Source organism: Pelodiscus sinensis, chromosome 23 (genome assembly GCF_052426305.1).
Source record: "Pelodiscus sinensis isolate ZL-2025 chromosome 23, ASM5242630v1, whole genome shotgun sequence".
NCBI classification, from domain to species: domain Eukaryota; kingdom Metazoa; phylum Chordata; order Testudines; family Trionychidae; genus Pelodiscus; species Pelodiscus sinensis.
This window is the reverse complement of record NC_143074.1, coordinates 14,927,829-14,948,995: the sequence shown is the minus strand read 5'-3', so window position 1 is coordinate 14,948,995 and position 21,167 is coordinate 14,927,829. Positions and strand designations below refer to the sequence as shown.

At 45.6% G+C, this 21,167-nt stretch overlaps 1 protein-coding gene across 8 annotated transcripts in view; it reads left to right on the top strand.

Annotated features, from left to right (window-relative positions):
- The window catches only part of RAPGEF1 (Rap guanine nucleotide exchange factor 1), a 151,991-nt gene that overhangs the window by 115,559 nt on the left and 15,265 nt on the right, over nt 1–21,167 (top strand). For 3 of the 8 annotated variants that reach the window (XM_075905548.2, XM_075905547.2, XM_075905550.2), the window contains 5 exons: nt 7,678–7,959; nt 11,117–11,209; nt 13,518–13,606; nt 15,157–15,268; nt 17,851–17,926. In XM_075905548.2, the coding sequence (XP_075761663.2) occupies nt 7,678–7,959; nt 11,117–11,209; nt 13,518–13,606; nt 15,157–15,268; nt 17,851–17,926 (652 nt within the window). The remainder of the gene's footprint in view (nt 1–7,677; nt 7,960–11,116; nt 11,210–13,517; nt 13,607–15,156; nt 15,269–17,850; nt 17,927–21,167) is intronic. The other 5 variants (XM_075905551.2, XM_075905553.2, XM_075905552.2 and 2 more) reach the window with 3 other exon arrangements.

Here is a 21,167-nt window from a genome sequence, read left to right as displayed (position 1 = left end):
TAAAATAAAAAAAGAACAAGTTAAAAATCACCTAGAAAAGTTAGATGTCTGCAAGTCACCAGGGCCTGATGAAATGCATCCTAGAATACTCGAGGAGCTATCTGAGCCTTTAGCTATCATCTTTGAAAAATCATGGAAGACAGGAGACATTCCAGAAGCATGGAAAAGGGCAAATGTAGTGCCCATCTATAAAAAGGGAAATAAGAACAACCCAGGAAACTACAGACCAGACAGTTTAACTTCTGTGCTAGGAAAGATAATGGAGCAAGTAATTAAGGAATTCGTCTGCAAACACCTGGAAGATAATAAGTGATAGGAAACAGCCAGAATAGATTTGGAAAGAACAAAACATGTCAAATCAATCTGATAGCTTTCTTTGATAGGATATCAAGCCTTGTGGATAAGGGAGAAGCAGTGGACATGGTATACCTAGACTTTAGCAAGGCACTTGACATGGTCTCACATGATATTCTTATAAATAAACTAGGCAAATACAACTTAGATGGGGCTACTATAAGGTGGGTGCATAACTGGCTGGATAACCCTTCTCAGAGAGTAGTTATTAACAGTTCACAATCCTGCTGGAAGGCCATAACAAATGGGGTTCTCCAGGGGTCTGTTTTGGGACCGGTTCTGTTCAATATCTTCATCAACGATTTAGATATTAGCATAGAGAGTGTGCTTATTAAGTTTGCAGATTATACGAACTTTGCAGCTGCTTTGGAGAAGAGGGTCATAATTCAAAATGATCTGGACAAACTGGAGAAATGGTCTGACGTAAACAGGATGAAATTTAATAAGGACAAATGCAAAGTACTCCACTTAGGAAGGAACAATCAGTCTCACACATACAAAATGGGAAGCGACTGTCTAGGAAGGAGTACTGCAGAAAGGAATCTAGGGGTCAGAGTGGACCACAAGCTAAATATGAGTCAATAGTGTGACACTGTTTCAAAAAGAGCAAACGTGATTCTGGGATGCATTAACAGGAGTGTTTTGAGCAAGACGCAAGAAGTCATTCTTCCGCTCTAGTCTGCGCTGATTAGGCCTCAATTGGAGTATTGTGTCCAGTTCTGGGCACCATATTTCAAGAAAGATGTGGAGAAATTGGAGAAGGTCCAGAGAAGAGCAACAAAAATGATTAAAGGTCTAGAAAACACGATCTATGAGGGAAGACTGAAAGAATTGGGCTTGTTTAGTTTAGAAAAGAGAAGACAGAGAGGGGACACGATCTCCATCTCCATTAACCTGTAAGCAGATTATATAGACATCTATCAGGGATGGTCTAAATGGTACTGGGTCCTGCTTGAGGACTGGGGACTGGATTCGATGACCTCTTGAGTTCCCTTCAAGTTCTAGTGTTCTATGATTCTATTAGTGAAATATCTGCTTCCTAACATCACTAGTCAGGATAAACTTGACAAGGAAATTCAGCTTCGTAACTCACAATGGTGTTGCTGAGAAGGTGAACAGTGTGTGTGATTGCTGATGCTATAAATCAGGGGTGGAGAACCTTTGTTGGGTCAGGGACTGCTGACCCACAGAAAAATCAGTTGGAGGTGGCACACAATTGAGAAACAAAAGAAAAAAAGCCCCCAACTGAGGAGGTGAGAAGAAGAAAGACATTCCCCACATTCTGCTCACTCACCAGAGCCTACAGAGGCCCAGCTTAATAGATTTTATGTGCTCCAGCCCCATTGGGGGCAAGTCCTGAGCCTCAGGGGGCTGGATCCATGCAAGCTGGGATGAGCCTTAGGTTCCCCACTCCTGCTGTAAATGCTCAATCAGTCATTTGAGTCCAGCTCTGGATATAGAGGCTATGTCTCAGACTCAATTAACATCAACCTGTAAACACCTTGTCCTGGTGACAGTTTGTAGTCACTATGGATGTTAAGAAGCAGTTAATTTGCTAATCGTGTAGTCGATAGAATTTTTATCAACTACATGATTAGTCAGTAAAGTCAGTTACAGCACTCAGGCCCAGCTCGTGCCTGGTCTGGGACGTAGCCCTGCTGTGCCTCTGCATTAAAATGTTGTAGGAGCCAGGCGGGCTGGCAGCTCTGCTCAGTCCCGGTTCATTCCAGGTCCAGGATCAAACTCTGCTGCGGCTCTGCATTTAAAATGTAGTAGGAGCTGAGCTGTCTGCCCGCTGGCAGCTCAGCAGAGACACAGTGGGGCTCTGCATTGACATGCATATAGTCATAGCATTCACTGATAAGCTTTTGCTTTATTGGTTATTGCTTATTGGTTAATTGACTATACTATTACATCCCGAGTAGGCACATCTTCCCAATACGAGTAGAGTAACTCCCCTGAAATGAGTGCATAGTGGGTTCATCTTTGCCTGCTAATCCAAGGTAAAGGTTACAGCAGCACTGACCATTGGGGCATGCAGTCACACTGAGGAGACTAGTGATGTAAACCTGCTATTCTAGCAGTGGCATCCCCCAGCCCTTTCTGCAACCCTGACAAAAACTGAGGCAAACCGTTGGAAATATTCAGTGACACAGCCCCTGAAGTCCTGTCCCAGAGAACAAAACATTGAGTGGAACCTGTTTTAGTGCCAGGTAAGCTTTCAGATATGGACAAGCTTGCTCCCTACCGTCTTTGTGAAATAAGAGCACTCCTGGCTCAAACCCATTGCTCACTGTGGTGCCTCCAGAACAGCAAATGACCTGTGACTACACCGATAGGCAGAGAAGGAGGATTCTTTAAACTTGTGTGATGCACTGCACGTCAGAGTCTCCTCTGGCCAATTTGAACTGCAAGACCACAGAAATACTAAACTGCCTACACACGGAGGTTGTAGGATTTCACTTCTGCTAGCTTTTTGTAACTACCTATCCAGGCTTGCGGAGGAGAGAGAAGCAAATAAACCTGCAGCTGTAACTTGCTTTTACGGAACAAAAGTAGGGTTGCATGCTGGTGCTAATTTTTCTAGTGCTGGTCTGTTGGCAGCACCTCTTGAGAGGCTGCGTTAGAGGAGAGCTGATCTCAGGCAGCCTGGCATTTTGCATGGCATGAGTTTGAGGAGAGTTGAATGCTCTTTCCCAAAAGTTCATGCTGTGCACTGCCTCCTTTTTGGTTTTCCTGAAGATTATTTGAAAGTACTCAGCTTAGAAGCAAGCAAAGCTGTGGAGTTTGACAGAGCCAAAATCTTGCTGACCCCGCGGAAGCCTCTCAGAAATAGGAGAAACAAGCCCTAACCCATTCCCAAGATAAACCCTCAGCTGTGATTTTGTTTTCTTGCTGCAGTTCTGTTGAGTGGACTGACTCTCCTCTCCTCTCCCCTTGCCCCGAGTCAGCATGGTTTTAAAAGAGAAGCAGCATTTCTAGGCGAAATCACCAGTGCTCAGACCCTGCTAAAGTCCTTGTAACAGACCATGCTGCAGCTGTGTGCTAGGCTGGAGATTAGCAGAAATGGGAACCATATGGGACAGTATTTCAGACACTGGATGTTTTCCCCCTTTAAATGTGTGCTTCATGCTTGGCTCTTGTCCCAGCATGACTGCATAGTTCAGATTCCAGAGCTGCTCACAAGCATGCTGAAATATAGCAGAAAGGGGGGCCTCTCCTGGCTTGGTTTGTAAAAGATCCAATATCCCAAAATTGCTAGGCAAGAGCAGCAAGGCTAATTAATGTCAGCCTACAAAGGGTCCCCTGCGCTCCTTCCTTCGTAGCCGAGTTCTTGTTTGTATTTATAATGATCATGTAATAATAGACTGTTTCTTTGATACCATGTTTTACAGTAACATCTACAAACCCCATTCTGAGATTACATTTTAAGAGGCTGTTGAGGACAGAGGTCCATTAAGTACAGAATGTTGTCTATATGAATTAACCAATTTCCAGCCCAACTTTTTTAATCTATTTTTGTGGTATATTTGGGCACAAAAGTGTTTTTGAATTGAGACGAATATATCAAGCTGGTTGAAACAGACACTATGCAAGCTTCCCTCACAAACCCCCCAAATATGCCTCAATCTCAACCTGCAACATCTACCTGTTCCATCTGTCTCAGTGCAGCACATTGTATCCTCTAGATTCGGATAGCATTTCTCAATTACCAGTCCATGGACCAGTGCCAGTCCCTGAGATCTTCCTGACACTGTTTAGCAAGGCAGCAAGCCAGTCCTTGGCATCAAAAAGGTTGAGAAACTGCTCTAGACTTAGACCAAACCTGAGCTAAACCTGCCAGTTTTGTCAAATACTGTGAAAGTTTAATGGATTAGAGCGATGCTACCAGATTCCTTACACTTGCAACCTAAATCAACTCCAGGGATTAAATACTAATTCATAAATTCCTCTGCCATAGAAACATATAAGTCTGGCTTTGAGTTCAGCATTTTCTAGTAATTAGAGCAAGGTCAGGAGTCCTGTCTTCTCTTTCCAACCCTAGCACTAACTTTCTTTGTAAGCTTGGTTCAAGTTCTCCTGGCACTTAGTTTCCCAGTCAGTTCAATGGGCTTTGATAGCTGCCTTTTGCAAAGCTCTTTGAGATCCTTAGATTAAATGTGCTATGTAAGTTCAAAGTTGTATTATTGTATTGTGTCAAAACAACGAGGAGTCTTGTGGCACCTTAGAGACTAACAGATCTAGTCTCTGAGGGCTTGTCCACCCTGACACGTTTTGTCACCAAAAACTGCCTTTTGGCAACAAAACAGAGCATTTACACTACAATGTGATTTTTGTCCCAAAAAACATCCAGTTGTGGCGACAAAAAACTTCCACCCCCGAAAGAGACTTTTCTTTTTCCCTCCCTTTATTGTTGACAAAAAGCCAGCATGGACCCTGCTGTTTGTTTGTCCAGAGACCTGGCTTCCACCAGTATCCCACAATGCTTGTCCTTATGGCTGCACTCAGCGTTTTGTGATTTCTGCTGCCCTGCAGACATGCCCCCCCCCCCCTCCTTTCAAAGCTCCAGGAAGTATCTGCCTGCTGAGTGAGCGCCTCAATTTGGGGAACAAATCATTGGAGTACTTCTGTTTTGCCCTGCACTAGAAACACAGTGGCAGGCAGACTGTTGCTGCAGAGGAAGGGCCGGAGAGACTGCTGTGCTGCTTTGACCTTCCTTATCATGGAGATGACATAGAGCTATGAGGAAATCCCAAGAAGTGCAGGGATCAGCTCTGCCTTCCCACAACATTGCAATGTGGGATGCTTACCCACATCGCTTTGCGCTATCTGTCAACTGGGTGCTTGCAATGTGGCCATGAAATGTCAACAATGGGAGACAGAAAAACTGGCTTGTCCAATTTTTACTTTTGGCAACTTTTGCTTGTCGACAGCATTTTTGTCACCAAACCACCTCGGTGTAGACATAGCCTCAGGAGCCACAGAACTCCTTGTTCTTTTTGCAGATACAGACTAACATGGCTACTCCTCTGAGGCATGTATTGTGTACAAATCTCTTGTCCTCTGTAGCAGCAGGAAGTCCATCCTGCAGAATGCTTCCTAGGAGCTTTAATTGGAATAGAGAATTCCATTGTTATGACCACAGTTGTTAAATGTGTAGCTTTTATTGTGGGTGTTTGGTAGCTAGTCCACATTCCCCATTCACATTGCTCCCCTTCTAATTGAGAACTAGCCTGGAGCATGTGGCATTATCAGAATGCGCCAGTGAGATCATGAAATATCAGAGGAGAGAGGGCAGGCAGAATCAATCTGCTGAGCAAGAATGATGTCATGAGCCTGGCGTCTTCCTAGGGATTTAGTATTTTGTGCCAGGCGAGTGAAAATGAACAAAAGTGGAGCCTTTATGCAAACAACTGAAAGTAAATACGGAGATTAGACTGTCAGCATTACTAAGGCCACATAAAAAGTTGACAGTCTCCCCAAAGCTAGCCCTGCTCATCTGTAAAGAAATGGGCAGGAACAGAGAAGAGCATGCCCTGAACCTGAACTCCCCTTAGCCGCGTGCATTGGAAAGAGTTTGCTTCTACGTGTGTGTGTACGTGTGTGTGTGTGTGTGTGTGTGTGTGTGTCTTTGTCTAGCCTTTTTAGCTCTATCTCCAAAGCATGCCTCTCTATTCCTGTTTGTGGTGACTTGTGATTCAGTCTCTGCTCTGGAAACACAAGAGAAACTAGCTCAGGCTTCACCCGCAACACGAGAGGGGGAAACTACCGAAGAAGTAAGGTAAAGTCTAGCTAGCTACCTACTGACCTTTTCACTTTGTAGTGATAAAACTCAGTTAATACTCAGGCCCTGGCCTGAGGCATGTCTCGATTTCTCCTTGATTTAGATTTTACTGCCCATTGCACATTTGAATGTTTGCAAGATGAAAAAGTTAAGGCCGAAACCTGTACATCCAAATGCTGCCAGGTGACACACTTAGTTTTTATGATCTGTTCACGCTTCATCGATAAAGCATTGAAGTGGGCTGTTGAAGTTCTGATAATGAAAAAGCTTCATGTAATTGTTAAGAGAGATCAATCTCCGTTCTGTCTGGTAATGTAGCAGCATGTCTATTCAGCCTAGTTTGAGCAACCTGCATTTGCACTTTTAGAAAACCATAGCAAAGTACTCTGCTTATGCAGTGCATTCATGTCTATGGCCCCAAGATGAACAACAGCTTCTCACAAGCTTTTTAGATACTTGATTCTTCCTTCAGGCTTCCTGGGTACATTCCTGTGCGTATTTTAAAAAACATCCGTGACCATCAGGTTTAGCCTTATTTGCCTCATTATTTAAATTGGGTGTCACTGGTACTCTAAGAAATTCGTTCCAGCGTTTGAGTCAGCCTGACTGTCCTCCTCTTCAGTAACAAATGTAGAGAGTGATATGTGATGGTTTTCTTGTAGCTCTCCTGGCATGATGTACTCCCTCCGCCGTACTCACATTCAGTACTGTCTGGGTAAGAGTCTGAAAGCAAGAACATTTGGCACAATAGAGTTTCCTCTATAATGTGTATTTCCTTTTGTCCTGTCTTTAGTAGACTCTGCGAAATCCACTGAATGAGAGGTTGAATTTAATGTAAACTTCATTGCTTCGCAGAGCAATTTTCATTTCTAAAATGGAAAGGAATAATGGCATTTGTGCTTGTAACCTAACCTATCTTTCAGCATACCTTTGAAGTCAATATTTAGTCATTCTCCTCTGTGTTCTGTGAGGTTCTAGATCTATGGAGCAGACTTTTCACAATAGCTGTTAAATTATATGGTTGCAGCAAACAGCATTTTAAGTGTATGTCCCACTGAAATCCACTGGGGAAGTATTAGACACACAATCCTTCTCTCTGTCTAGGTATTTATACCTCTCTCATCATCATGGTATCTGTATGCTTGTGTGTGTCTTCACCTGCTCACAATTGGCAAGGCGCAGTTTTTGTCATTATTTGTACCAAAATAGCTAGAGCCTTCCTTTCCACCAATGACTGAAGACTTTCAGTTGCCCCTTTTCCCCATTTGCAGTAAGAAGAGCCGCCTGGTAATCTATAAGGAACATGCATTACTTGGAGAAAAGTTGGCAGATGTCCCAGCTAGTGATTTCAGCTCTCGTGTGTAGATGATAAAATAATGCTGCCTCCATTTAGTTTTGCCTCTCAACAAAGAGGTGCCTTTGATAGAAAAACCTTGTGCTGTCACTGCTAAACTACTATTAATCTAATTACTTTTTCTTTTGTCTGTCTCTCTTTCCCATCCTCCTTGTTTTTATGTTGTTCATTTTGCATTGTGTAGTACAAATCTGTGTTTAGGTCCTACTCACAGGACTTTGTGCCTCACAACCAAACTTCTGTTCCTCCTTTTCTTTCTTCTACCTCTTCTTCCTCCTCCACCCCACCTTTTCCACCTGTCCATCAGTCTCAGAGCTCTGATCTAGCGGTGCCAACCACAGCCAGCCAGTCACCAAGCACTGTGGATGTGCCAAACTCCTCTTCTCAGGAGAGCAGCTTTAATGGGAATGCTCCTGTCTGCCTTCCTTCTGAAACCTCTTTCACTGATTCTCTCCAGACGTCTTCGGTGAGACTATCCAAAGAGATAATGCACCTTAATACAAGGCCGTGTTTTTAAAGAACTGTCGCTTGTTTTAATACATATTTTAGTATAACAGAAATGTATTTAAACATTCGTTCCTGACCACTGGTTCATACGCACTCTGGTTACTAGAACGTCAAGCTTTTGTGACTGCTATGCTAGGCGCCCCACTCCTGCCTTACTTAATAATGAGGGTCTGGAAAGGACCTAACAGCTTACTGTCCCCTCTAATCTACAACAGATTTGGGGGCTTCTCCAAATCCCAGTCTTCTGACTGCAAATAGCCTGTGCTACATTACTGGTTAGAGTGCACGCCATGAAATGGGCAGCATCCGGCACTGGTTGGCTCAGCCAGGGGTGTTAGTCCGATCATCTTTGGAGAAGGTATTTTCGGGCAGTACTAGGTTCCAGATCTGTTAAGAAGCTATGTGAACCCTTGTGCTTGGCAATTGCATTTTTAAAGTAAGCAGTTCCTCTTTCACTTGCCTGGAAAGACTCAAATTCAAGCGTCTGTTTCCCACAAAACAGCAGAGGAGATGAGAACTACCAAACCAGTATGTGGCATGTCTGACTGAAGGGGAAGCAGGGGCACCTTCCTCAATTCAGGGTTTGTCAAGTAAGCGAACGAAAAATTATTTTCAGATTCTTCAGTCCTAACTAGCTACACTCCTACATCTTCAGTATTGAAGGGTCTTCCTGCAATAGAGTTGCAGCCACCTCTAGCATGTTTTAATCTTGTGTTTGTAGGTAAGGTCTAGGCTAGGGCTGGGCAGTAATTTGTAATGGGGGGCCACTCTAAGAATTTGGTAAGGAGTCGTGGGCTACACTCTTTCATGGTATTAATGGAGGAAGTGCGGGGTCTTGGGTGCAGAAGGGAGTTTGGGATGCAGGAGGGGGTTTGGAATCTGGGAGGGACTGTGACCTGTTGCAGAGGACTGGGTGCAGGAGGGCATGCAGAGGGTTTGGGTTATGTGGGGTAGGAGTGCAGAAGGAGGGTAGGGGTGGATGGGAGGGGACTGTGACCTGGGGCAGGCATGCAGGAGGGGGTGCATGGGATTGGGGTGCAAGGTCTGGGAGGGGTACAAGTGCGAGAGCAGGGGTGCAGAGAGTTTGGGTTATGTGGGGCACAGGTGCAGGAGGGGGCAGAGGGTTGGAGGAAGAGAGGGGTTGAGGTGCCAGAGGCAAGCACTGGCTGGGAGATGCTTACATCAGCAACTCCCAGCCAGCAGCCCATCAGGTTCCTCAACCAGGCCCCCTTGCCTTCCGGGCCCCTGCACCCTGCTAGGCTAGGGATGTAATAGTGTAATTGATTAACCAATAAGCAAAAGCTTATCAATCAATGCTATAGACTACATGCATTTCCCCTTCCCCTCACCTGCCAGTAAATTTTTTAGCAGGCTGGCCAGCAGCTTCTGTCAGTGCTGGCTTGTGAAGGGTCTGAGACCTACCCCTGCTGCGACTCTGCATTTAAAGTGTATTAGGAGCCAGGCGGGCAGGCAGCCCTGCTCTGTTCTGGTTCACACCGGGTCCGGGAGCTCAAACCCCTGCCAGATAGGGGCAGCTGCCTCTATATCAGAGGCAGCAGCACAGGGCGACAGACAGCGAGTCTGCGAGGGGAGCTAGGTTTTAAACTGGCTCCTCTTGTGGACCAGCTCCCGTCTGGCTCCCCATATTGTTGCCTCTGATACAGAGGCAGCAGTGCAGATTGACGGAGCTCCTCAGGAGTGGGGTCGGAGCGCACTGGCTGCCGGCCCCACCCCCGGGGACTATAGAATAGTCGAATAACTTATAAGAATTCATGAGGTTAATCAATTCACTGACATTTAACATCCCTAGTCTAGGCTGTGTTTTCAATGGAATTACAAACCTATGCTACATGGCCTGTGTTGGGAATGCAGTCTGGTCTTATCTACGCTGCAAGATAACACCCAGAGTATGTAGCTAGGTCCCTATTGTGGCCATCTTGTTTTCAACTATAAATGTTCAGAATCTGTGACTCTGAAGTCTGAGCTTACATTTGGCTATGCCAGGCCTGGGCAAAATACGGCCCGCCAAGCCACCAGATCCGGCCTGCGGAGGCAGCAGGGAGCCCCAGGCAGGCTCCCCAGCTTGCCCCGCAGCTCTGTGCACTGTGCAAAAACAGGGCTGCAGGGCTCTGTTTCTGTTTTAAAACTGGAGGGGAAGGGGGAAGTTTTAGGAGATGCCCTGCTCCCAGCACATTCCCATTGGCTGGTTTCTGGCAGAAACCAGCCAATGGGAGCTGCTTGTTAGAATAACAGGCAGCTAAGAAGAATCACACCTCTCTCCTGGGTTCAGTTATTCATGAAGCACATGGCCAGGCAAGCAGGCTGGCTGGCTGGGAAACATTTTAAGCTCTGCAGGCAGGCTAGTTTGGCGGCTGACAAGTGAGTCTCTTGGCCACAGCCTGCTTCTGGCACCCCAGCCGTTTCTTACCCCAACTCTGTCTCCCCCCCTCACCTCCCTCACTCAACAGACCCAAACCCTCTGGTTCCCTTTTACACCCCCTCCCAGAACTGGCACCCCAACCTTCTGCTCCAGATCACAATCTCCTCCAACCCTAGGACACATCCCAAACCCCTGCACTAGGTCACAACCAGCTGCTTCATCCCAACTCCCTCCCAGACTCCCGTCTCCCTCTTGCACCCCAGTCCCTTACCCCAAGCTCCCTTCTGCACCCAACCTCCATTCCAGACCCTGCATCTCCTCCATTAATATCATGGAAGAGTGCGGCCCTCGACCATATTCCAAAATTTTGGAGTGACCCCCATCAAAAATTATTGCCCACCCTTGGGCTACACTGTGATCTCCAACAGGTGGCTTCCGTAGTAGCTCTCTCAAAGGCATCCGTGCTACTCTCCTGCTGCTGATGGCTGCACCACTCGGCCTTCTGGATAGTCCTGCTGAGTTGGGAAATGGCGATTATCTCAGTGGAATTACAGAGCCCGAAGTCAGTAGTGACACCTCTCCGCTTGAGCCAAAGGAAAGGATCCCAGCCCAAGCACCAGAGGGTGGGGAGAGATCCTTTCTTGCCAGGGCATGGGCCAGGCATGTTCACTTGCACACATTAAGTGCTGGGCGTGGGGGCACCATGACATATTTCCTTTCATCCTGTCTCCTGTAGAGTGAAAACGCCAGTGAGGAGGCTGGTGAGGGTGAATACGTCAATCTGTATTCCTCTGGCCAAAGCAACGGGGAACTCCCTCACTCTGAAGGAGTAAGTAAACTGGAAGGGACTGCTTGGTGCATGCTGAGCTCATTCAGAGCATAACATGCTTTTTATAAGTCTCTTGCATATTGTGGGCTTCTGTGTTTTGCTGACTTGGCTGCATTGGTGGTGGGCCATCCTGCTTGTCTGTTTTGGTTCTCGCTCTAGACGGAAATCTTGGTTTGGATGGAGAACAGATGATGCTTGGCTTCAGAGATTTGGGGTGAATGTTTTTAAGAACATGGTGGTTGCTTTTCCTTTTAAAGCTACTTCAGCGTGCTTTGTAGTTGGTTTAGGGCTGTGTACACAAGGGTTTGTTTTTTTCTGGAAAGGTACAAGCCTTGACCTGTAGGTTTGGTGGTGCCAATTCTGTACTAAACACTTAACTGCTTCGGCTTTTTTCAAATCCAGTCTTGTGTTTATAAATTGCCATCCTTTCTCATCACCATTGGGATGCAGAGTAAGTGGTTGATATAATCTCTTAACCCTTTCCTCCTCTGCACAGGTCTCATTTTCCCTGTTTCCTACAAGAGATAGGGCAAATCACATCACAGGGGGTATCATCTTCATAGGCATAGGAACTAGGAGTGCAGGGGGTACTGTAGCACCCTCAGGTTTTACCTGGGGGCTCCACTCCTGGCCCTGAATCCATGGTCCTGGTTGCCAGACACAGGGAGTACAGACAGGGGTACAACAACGCCCAGTATAAAATGTCTTCCAGTGCTACTGATTATTTTCCTGTTATATTGTAGAAAATAGCAAAAGCAAAGATCTGTGATTTTCTGTCTTGTCCACTCCTCTGCCTAGGTGGAATTGTTCCCTGAAGTCCATGATCTAGTGTTTATTCCTGTCTAGATTTAACATCTGAAGTAATGAGGCTCCCACCACTTCCCTTCTATCAACACATCTTGACAATCAGGCAATTCCTCCTCCTTGTTCATATCATCCAGCTAGCTTTTAACAAGGGAAGAGGGCTTCACAGCGTTTCTCACTGTGTAACTTAGCACGACTTTGCAAATACATAGAAACCCAGACTTGGCTGTAAAATTTCTAGGGCGATTCTGAATTCTAGAAATGTGGTTTGAATCATCTCAAGTTGATATGTTGAACCTCCAGGGAGCACTCCATATACTGCAAAATATCTACAGTACTATAAAGTTGTTAACCCCATTTATCTTTCATAGTTATTTTCCTCCTTAATAAATGGCTAATGTGAGGTGTATTTTTTTATTTGCTTTGAACTGCTATTATTTGCCTTGTGTTCGGGTTACTCTCTTTTTCAACATTATGACAAGTGGGAATGTTAGGAATCATTAAAAAAAGGAATAGAGAATATCTGATTGCCTCTATATAAAATCTGTAATATGCTCACAGCTTGAATATTGCATGCAGATGTAGTTACCGCATTTCAAAAAAGATACCTTGGCATTGGAAAAAGTTCATAAAAGGGCTACAAAAATTATTAGGAGTTTGGAATGGCTGCCATCTGAAGATTAATAGGACAGGAACTTTTCATCTTAGAAAAGAGAAGACTGAGGGGATATGATAGAAGTCTATAAAATCATGAAGTGAAGAAAGTAAATAGGGAAAAGATATTTACTTCTTCCCTTAACAGAGAACTAGGGGTCACGAAATGAAAGTAATAGGTAGCAGGTTTAAAACAAAAAAAGGAAGAATTTCTACACACAATTCACAGTCAGCCTGTGGAACTCCTTGCCCCAGAGGATGTTGTGAAGACCGAGACTGGGTGACATGCGATGGATCACTTGATGATTTCCTGTTGCTCATTCCATCTGGGGGACCTGGCATTGGCCAGTCAGAAGATAGGATACTGGGCTAGAGGGAATTTTTTGTCTGACCCTTTATGGCTGTTCTTATGTTCTTATGACTTCTGCGGGCTGTAACTAGAAAGAATTAGAAGAGGAGTTTCAGAGAAAAGTTTAGAACAGTCTTGCAGAACAGATGTAATTCAGCAGAGGGCAAGTACATTTCAGCTGCAAGAGTTGATGAACAAATTTGGAGGAAAGGTTAATATCTAGGTCAGCAACTGACTTGTGGTTTGTAACTGTCAGAAGAATTTCACAACTTTAAAAGGCAAACAAAAATAATAACATTCAAGTTTCCCGAGATGCTTTCCCATTTCCTGGCTAATTAACATTTGTGTTTTCCTGGCATTTGGCATTAATTAGCATCAATCTTTAATCCTTCCATAGGAATATACAGTAAAGGGCCGTTTAGAGGCAGCAAGGCTGTGAGTGTGGGATGACCAGTGGTTGCAGGATCCCATGTAATGATCAAAAGCTTCCTTCTCTTCTAGGAATCTCCCGCCATCAAAGACGGCCATCCCAAAGACTCTACTTCGCATAGCAGCACCAGTGGGAAGGAAAGCAAAGATGGTGGTGAGAGGTGGGCCTGACCTGAACTTGCAGCTCCCCCTGCTCCACAGAATTGCAGTGCCTCTGCAATGCTATTCTAGTCCTACCCACTGACTAACAAGCCACATGTTTCACGTTCTGCTTTCCTCAAAATCTTGGTATTGGCAAGATTTTTATCCCATTCAAACAATCTCATGACATCAGGAAAAACTTCCTAACTGTCAGGGTGGTTAAGCACTAGAATAAATTGCCGGGGGTATTTGTGGAATCTCCATCATTGGATATTTTTAAGAGCAGGTTAGACAAACACCTGTGAGGGGCAGTGCTTGGTCGTGCCAGAGGTGCTGGGGACTGGATTTGGTGATCTCTCGGGGTTCCTTCCAGTTCCATGACTCTTTGAGAAATAAAATCCCATCTAACAAAGAAAATCCAGTCAATGCCGGGTGATTTAACAAACTCATAGTGCTTAATGCAGCCCCCATACATAGGAGCAGCTGATCTGGATCAGATTATCAGTCCAATCCCAACTACTTCTGAGGAAAGGTGCAAGAAACGCTGTATTAGGCAGTTACAGAACTGCCTACCCGAAGGAGGTTTCTTCCTCACCTTGTTAGACAGACATGAGCCCGTACCCAGAAGCAGGAGAGTTTACATCCCTTCGGGCTCCTGAGTTATTTTGAAATCTTCATTCTGATAGATGCAGTGCATATTGGTACATCAAATGAGATGTGCACGGCTGTGTTTAGGTAAGAGGAGGAGGGAGTGCCCCTCTTCTTGGGTGTGAGTGTGTATGAGAGAGAGAAAAAATCTTTTCTCTCTGTCCCAATGGTTTTAATTATTACAATGAAGGAAGCAACATAATTCTAATTCCCATCCTAAGGTTAGTATCTGAGAATTAGGGAGACTGCTCTATGGTGATCAGACGCTGCAGTATGATTGACTTTGGAGGATTGACACAGAGTATTATAGGAAGCCAGGCAAGGGGAATCTGTACAAGACCCAACAAAAGGACCTCCGCTGGGAGCTAGGAGAGTGCCAGGGGGTAGCTGTTTAACACGGGAAAAGAAATTGTTCAAACTTCTGTCATCTCCTCCAGCAGAGAGAAATCTTGTCATCTCAGCCCTCTGTCAACAAAACAGATCACGAACTAACTTAAGAGATAAGATGCTGCCACCATGGATAGTCTTTTCCAACATCCATAAGTTTGCAGAATCACTCGTGCTGTAATAACATGAGGCATGTAATAACACTCGTAATAACATGAGGGATGAGGCTTCAGACCACACGTGGAAATGCTGAAGTGTGCTGTGATGCATGCTGTAGTTAAAACCTACTTACTAGTCAGAAGTCTAGGCAGACAAGTGTTCTGTTGCTGAAGATTTCATGTATAAGCTGCAGTCTTTCTCCTTTCCCAGGAATGCAAAAAACTATAGTATTAGTACCAGGCACTAGGATGTGTTTGCCAAGAGCTGTGTTCTCTGGGCCGTTTAATGAAGACCTGGAGACTGGGCACTCAATGTGAGAACTCTGCTTCTCTTGCTATATGATATTGGTCCTGATGGTCTTTTGCTGTCTTTGCAGGCTGCAGAAGTCACCAGATGATTTGGAATCATCGCTGTTGGAAGAAGAGGTAGATGAGCTGTCTTTGATTGATCACAATGAAATTATGTCTCGGCTGACATTGAAACAGGAGGTAGGTGCTTGCGGGAGTCACTTTCATGCTCCTTGGTTTGTCAAAATTTCGTTGACCACGAGTGCAGAGAAAATGAATCAAACAGCCAGTCAATGTGCAAGCTAAAGAGAAAAACTGATTAGCGAAAGCAACAATTTGCAGTTTTCTGTGTGTAAATTGTTCTGAAAGCAGATGAGATGCCAGCATGGAAAAGTGTTGGCATCAGACCATAAGTTCATTACCAAAGCACAGACTGTCTCATTAAACACATTCTTGTGTCTTTACCTCTTCAGCCTGTACTGATGTCCAAAATGTAACAGCTGAGCTTCCAAGGGCTTCTTTATGCTATGCCCCAGTGCAGGCAACAGCACAATTTGCAGAGTGCACCAAAAAGTTGCATTCGATCTGCCCCATGTGGATGCTGCTGGCGCAGTGGAGCCTACAGCCTCTGCGAGTCCCGGGGCAATGTGTGGGGAGGATCTGGCTGAGAGTAGAATGGGCGAAGCCCAGGATAGCGAGCTTTCAGCACTGCCTGGATCGTGCTTCCCCCCAGCCCTTAGCTGGGGCACTCTAGCAGCAATTTAAAGGGTCCAGGTTTCCCTCTGCTTCCACTGCTTTGAATTGCCGCACCATGGGGAACTAGCCCCCTTTGCCCCCTCCCCGTCAACAGGCCTGTGCTGGCATGAATGAAAATGTACCTAGTTCACATAAATACAGTCCTCTTTCAAATAGGACTGTGTTACTGTAAACTAGATACCTTGCTCCAGCAGCATTCACACGGAGCAGTTGGAGTGCAGCATTTTGGTGTGCTCTACAATCATACCCTGTAGGCTGCCTGGCAGCTCAATATGGATGCAGCCTATGTTAACTAAAGTAATCAAGCATTGGTGTGTAGCCAGGTTTATTAGTTGCCCCCTTTCTAAGTCTGGATGAGGATTTAGTATATGGATTAGTCTCTGGTAGAAGGTTGCAGTAAGTGTATTTTTTTTTCTACATTGCTCAATGGCTTCAGAAGTGCAAACAAAGCTACTCAGCAAAATAGCTGTTCCTGCACTTGAGAAATAACTTGGTTTCTGGCCTGGGTGCTATGCTTGCTTGCTGATACTCCAAACTAAGCTGTTTCTCATGCAGGGCTTGAGGAAAATACAAGGCCTTTGAAGCTTTCAGACTGTCAAGGGGCCGTTCTGACAAACAGAGACAATATTTCATTTACTGGCACTTATGGGAATGTTCTTTGGACAGCCATGATCTGCAGGAGAGAGCCAGAAGCTAGAATTCATTCTTAAGTGGTATTTCATAAGCCTTGCCAGAAGTTCACCTGAAAAAAATCACTTCTTAAGCACTGTTGCTCCATATCTGTAAATCAGGAGTAGTCTAAGGGAGCCAGCCAGTATTCCAGTCTCTTCCCTGCAGGAATACTCCATGTAAGGCCCTTAAGAATAATAGACTTTTGTATAATTTTAGTAGTGTGCTCCTGCTGGACGTACGATAAAGGGAGAGGATGTTTGGTTTGGTGGTGAGGCCAGGGAGCGGAAGCTAGGACACCTGAGTTCTCTTCCCAGCACCTGGACTTGGTTGAGGATGGCAGCAAGCAGGTGACATCTAACCAGATAGTTCCAGACTATAGAATTTGCATGCTTGATTTGCAGTTTTTTCAAACTAGATGAGCTTTGATGTGGTAGAGCAGAGGTAGGCATGGTTAGCCAGCGCTAGCTCTTGGCTGGCTGCCAGCGCCTTATTTTCAGGAAAATATTATTTCCCTGAACATCTGCAGGTATGGCCATTGGCTGCGGATTGCTGTCCCCAGCCAATGGGAGATGCAGAAGTGGTGTACGGGCTATGCCACTTCCTGTAGCTCCCTTTGGCTGGGACCAGCAAACTACGGCCAACAGGGTCTCCAAGTGGCTGTACCTGCAAATGTGCAGTTAAATCAAGCTCTGGTGGCCTGCTAAGGGCTAACCCTGGTGAATCACCTCTGGCTTATTACCCCCTCTGTTGTAGACTGAAGGCACCATCTTTTAAGTTTGGAGATGTGTTTCTCGCCTCTTTTTCTGTTTTCTTTATCATGCCATTCCCCACCACCCACACCTGGAAGCTAAACACACCAAATTATTAATGCAGCATCTGTTTGCACAGTTAAGTATTCAGAAGCCAGGAAATGCCCAAGTTCAGGCTGAATGTGCAGCTTTCACTCTACACCCTTTGCATCCTAATGCATTACAGCTGGTTTCTGATGCATAATCGCATGCGATTGCTGCTCCTTAATGGCCACTGGAATGCTCACTGGTGAGTAGCATAGAATATTTCCTGTCTGTCTGCTCACAGGCAAACTGTTCAGTTTTTGCTGCTCTGGCCCAAGAAGTGAGTGACCCAGACTGCAAGTCAGAACTGAGTCTCCCTGGATGGCAGGTGGAGTACTCACACTAGATCACAGGACTGGCCTAGCACTCGACACCTTGTCCCAGCTCGCACTTTGCTTTGTGAGGTGCAAGGACTGTTACAGGCTGTACAAGTTAATGCTGCATTTTAGGCACTAAAGAATTAGGCCACGTGGAAAAGAGGTTTGGCCCCCTGTGTGTAACCTGCTTCTCTTCTCATTGCAGGGTGATGATGGACCAGATGTTCGTGGTGGATCTGGGGATATTTTGCTAGTCCATGCAACTGAGACAGATAGGAAAGGTATAGTGAATGGAATGGAGCAAGCTGGGAGTTTGCAGCTGTGTGTGGCTTTTTCTCTAGTTATGCTACAGACTTCTGTAGTGTTGCCTGCTGATTGTGTTACCATATGCAGATGTGGACAAAAAGGGGAGGACTGTATTAATGTTGCAAAGGGGATTGTGTTTATCTTTGGAAACCGAGCTAAGCTGGATAAGCTCTTATACCATTCCGCTCCACAGCTGTGGTGTTTTTAACTGTTCTGTGTCCAGAGTGTAGCTCTGTGGAGCAAAGCATACCAATGCAAGCGGGTGTCGCCGTTGCCTTGGCATTGCCCATCCTGCCAAAAAATGTCACTGCGTTAGAGAAGAGTAATTGTGAATGGCCCGTGGTGCCATTGATTCAGTTTTCCAAGCGACCCTTCTGCTTTGTATCCTGTTGACTTCAGTTTAATGTTGGGCTGGGGGTAGCTTGAGTGAACTTGTCATTGAAGTAATATCACTGGATTGAGCCAGACACACTAGTGAGCTGCCCCAGCACTGTTCTGCCAGTGCTCCTCAAATTCAACTGTTGCACCCTTCCGGTTCCAGCCCTCATCCTCACACCCACTGACAACCAGTATTGCCAACCGGAGTGGTGATTTGTCATTGTGTGTAAAAGTGGGAGGTGGGTGAAAAGATTCTTTCATTTATTTGGATGTTTTAGCCCCATCTTGTAATGTTAACTTTTTGCATATTTTCAAGCACTGAACACTCACATTTTAACTGTTCTATTCTCCACACTAATTCTAAAAATAGTTTAATTGAACTCTCCAGCTAACCCCTCAAATCCAGCTCCTACAAATATCAATCCCCCTTCGCCAAGTCCTGTGAATAAAGACGGGATTTGTAGCATTTCCAAAGAATGAAAATAAGATGTTTGCATTGGCCTAAACCGGCACAGTTCTCTTGGATTGCCAGCCAAATTCATTCTGCCCTCATTCCTCTTTAAAATGATCAAATGCATCTTTCATGTACAAACCCTGTTTCCTTCTGTAGCATTGGGCATTTGAGACTGCTATCCAGCACCTAGCAGCCAGCCCGGACATACTTTTCCCTCCAGAAATATTCCTGATCTTTCCTGAAGCATAGGCAAAAATGGTGAAAGTGAAATGGATTGTTCTTCATCTCCAGCTTAGTACTGCTCTTCCTTGGAGCAGCAGCCTCTTAGAAATGGCCTCTTGTGCATGGTTCCATTTTTGGAGAGCTAATTACTAGAGGGATACATGTGGGACAACTTGTGCAAAAATAGTGAAATCTGAAGAAACTGCATCAAGGAATGGTTATGAGGAGCCTGCTACGCTTCCCATTAATGCACATCACTGTGTATTTTAGATGTGCGGTAGCCTCCCCTGTTAGCAGTTATCCCTGCATCGATAGGGAGAAGTGGGAGGGTGAGAGAGATGTGTATTATATTTCTTACAATAGTTGGCAAACTCCTCTCTGCATACACTGCAAAGTTGTTGGTGCAAGTTGAACCCAGAGGAATTCATACTATGCTAACCCAGTGTTTAGGGGACTGAGAGGGTTAATAGATTCAGAGCTGAACTGCAAAGATGGGTATGGATAAGAGGCTTTCTTTTAAAGATGAATTTCCTGGCAGTTCTGGGTGCCAGATCATGCCAGCTGTATTCCCTCACAATGCCTTTTGGTTAGATAGGAACCCAGAAGAAATATAACTCCGCTCCCTGTTGCATGCTGCTCCTTGTCCATTTAGGTTTGAGCAGCAGAGCTAGGTGGAATGAGGGATAAAAGAAGACTTGTGGTATTTAGGAATAAAACCTGGGGCCAGCTGTGCCCATGGCTGTGCACTCCTGCCGCAAATGCAGGATTAAAGCTGAACAAGGCACAGAGCTCACCTATAACATGACCACCCACCCACCCTGCTTTAGAGATTATATCTGATCATCATAGACTAACAGACAGCCACTCGCCACTGATTTAGGAGCAGCAGTAAGGAGCTTTCTGTGTGAGGTTACTGCCAAGTGAAACACTGCAGACAGACAGGAGCAATTGTCATACTTCCATTCCCCCTTGTTTAACAGATGAACAATTAAGGGGGGGAGGCGTTCCAGCCCAATTGGGCTGGAGTGTCCCTTCCTGCTGCCACGGTTGGGCTGGAGTAGCCCCTGCCTACAGCACCCTCTTTTCCACCCTGGGCCCACTGTGGACAGGGGCTGCTCTGGAACATGGAGCAGCTCCTGTCCATGGCAAGCCCTGCAGGGTTGGAGCAGCCCCTTGCCCACAGCGGGCAGGAACATGCACCAGCCCCCACCGCTTACTGGAATTGGTAAGGATTATCCGTTAAGGGTACTGCTTACTGGTTAACCGGTTTACCTTACGCAGCCCTTGTTTTAGGCAAACTTGGTATGTTTCCCCCTGCATCTCTATTAATACACCTCCATCTTGGCCCAAAACCTCTAATGAACCTGTAACTGTCCATCCTTCTCCCCAGAGCTGCCAAAGGATTTCAGGCCTAACCATGCTATCTCCTTTAATTACTGCAGCTTCTCTGGAGCAGAAGGGATCAGTAAGGCCAGAATGCAATGAGTTTAGGCTGAGACTGTCAGAATCATTTCACCCGTGTTTACAGAGGGACTAAGCTTCACTGTGGCTGCTTTCTGTGTAGATGCATCCCTCTCGCTATCGTGTGCAGATTCCATCTCTTGCTCCCATGACTGTAGACAAAGCCACTGACATCCAATTGTGGAGATGCTTGGGCATAGAAGCACACTGCATGCTTTGTAGCACCCTTTACTAGCCAACATTTGCAGTGCTATTAATTCTTCCCCTCATTGGAAATAGGCTGTTCGCACTCTCAGCAAAACCATCAGCAATGCTTTGAAAGTGGCCGTAAAGTTCCATTGAAAGGGGTTTGTTTGATTGCACTTTAGCTTGACCTGTTATTAAAGGCCCTCTTCTCTGATGTACATGATTTTTGCTGACCCTCTAGGTTGTTGTCTAAGCAGATCTCAGTGTGTTACAACCAGGAGTCAGACAAATTGGGTGGAGAGAATTTTGCCATTGCTTTTATGCAGGGGTGGTCAACCTGTGGCTCTTCAGAAATTAATACGCGGCTCCCTACATGAGGGCCGGGGCTGGAGCTGCAGGTGCTAACTTTCCAATGTGCCAGGGGTGCTCACTGCTCAATCCCTGGCCCTGCCCCCACACTACCCCCTTCCACCAGGCCCCTTCCCCTTCCCCTGAGCTGGATGTGCTCTCACTAC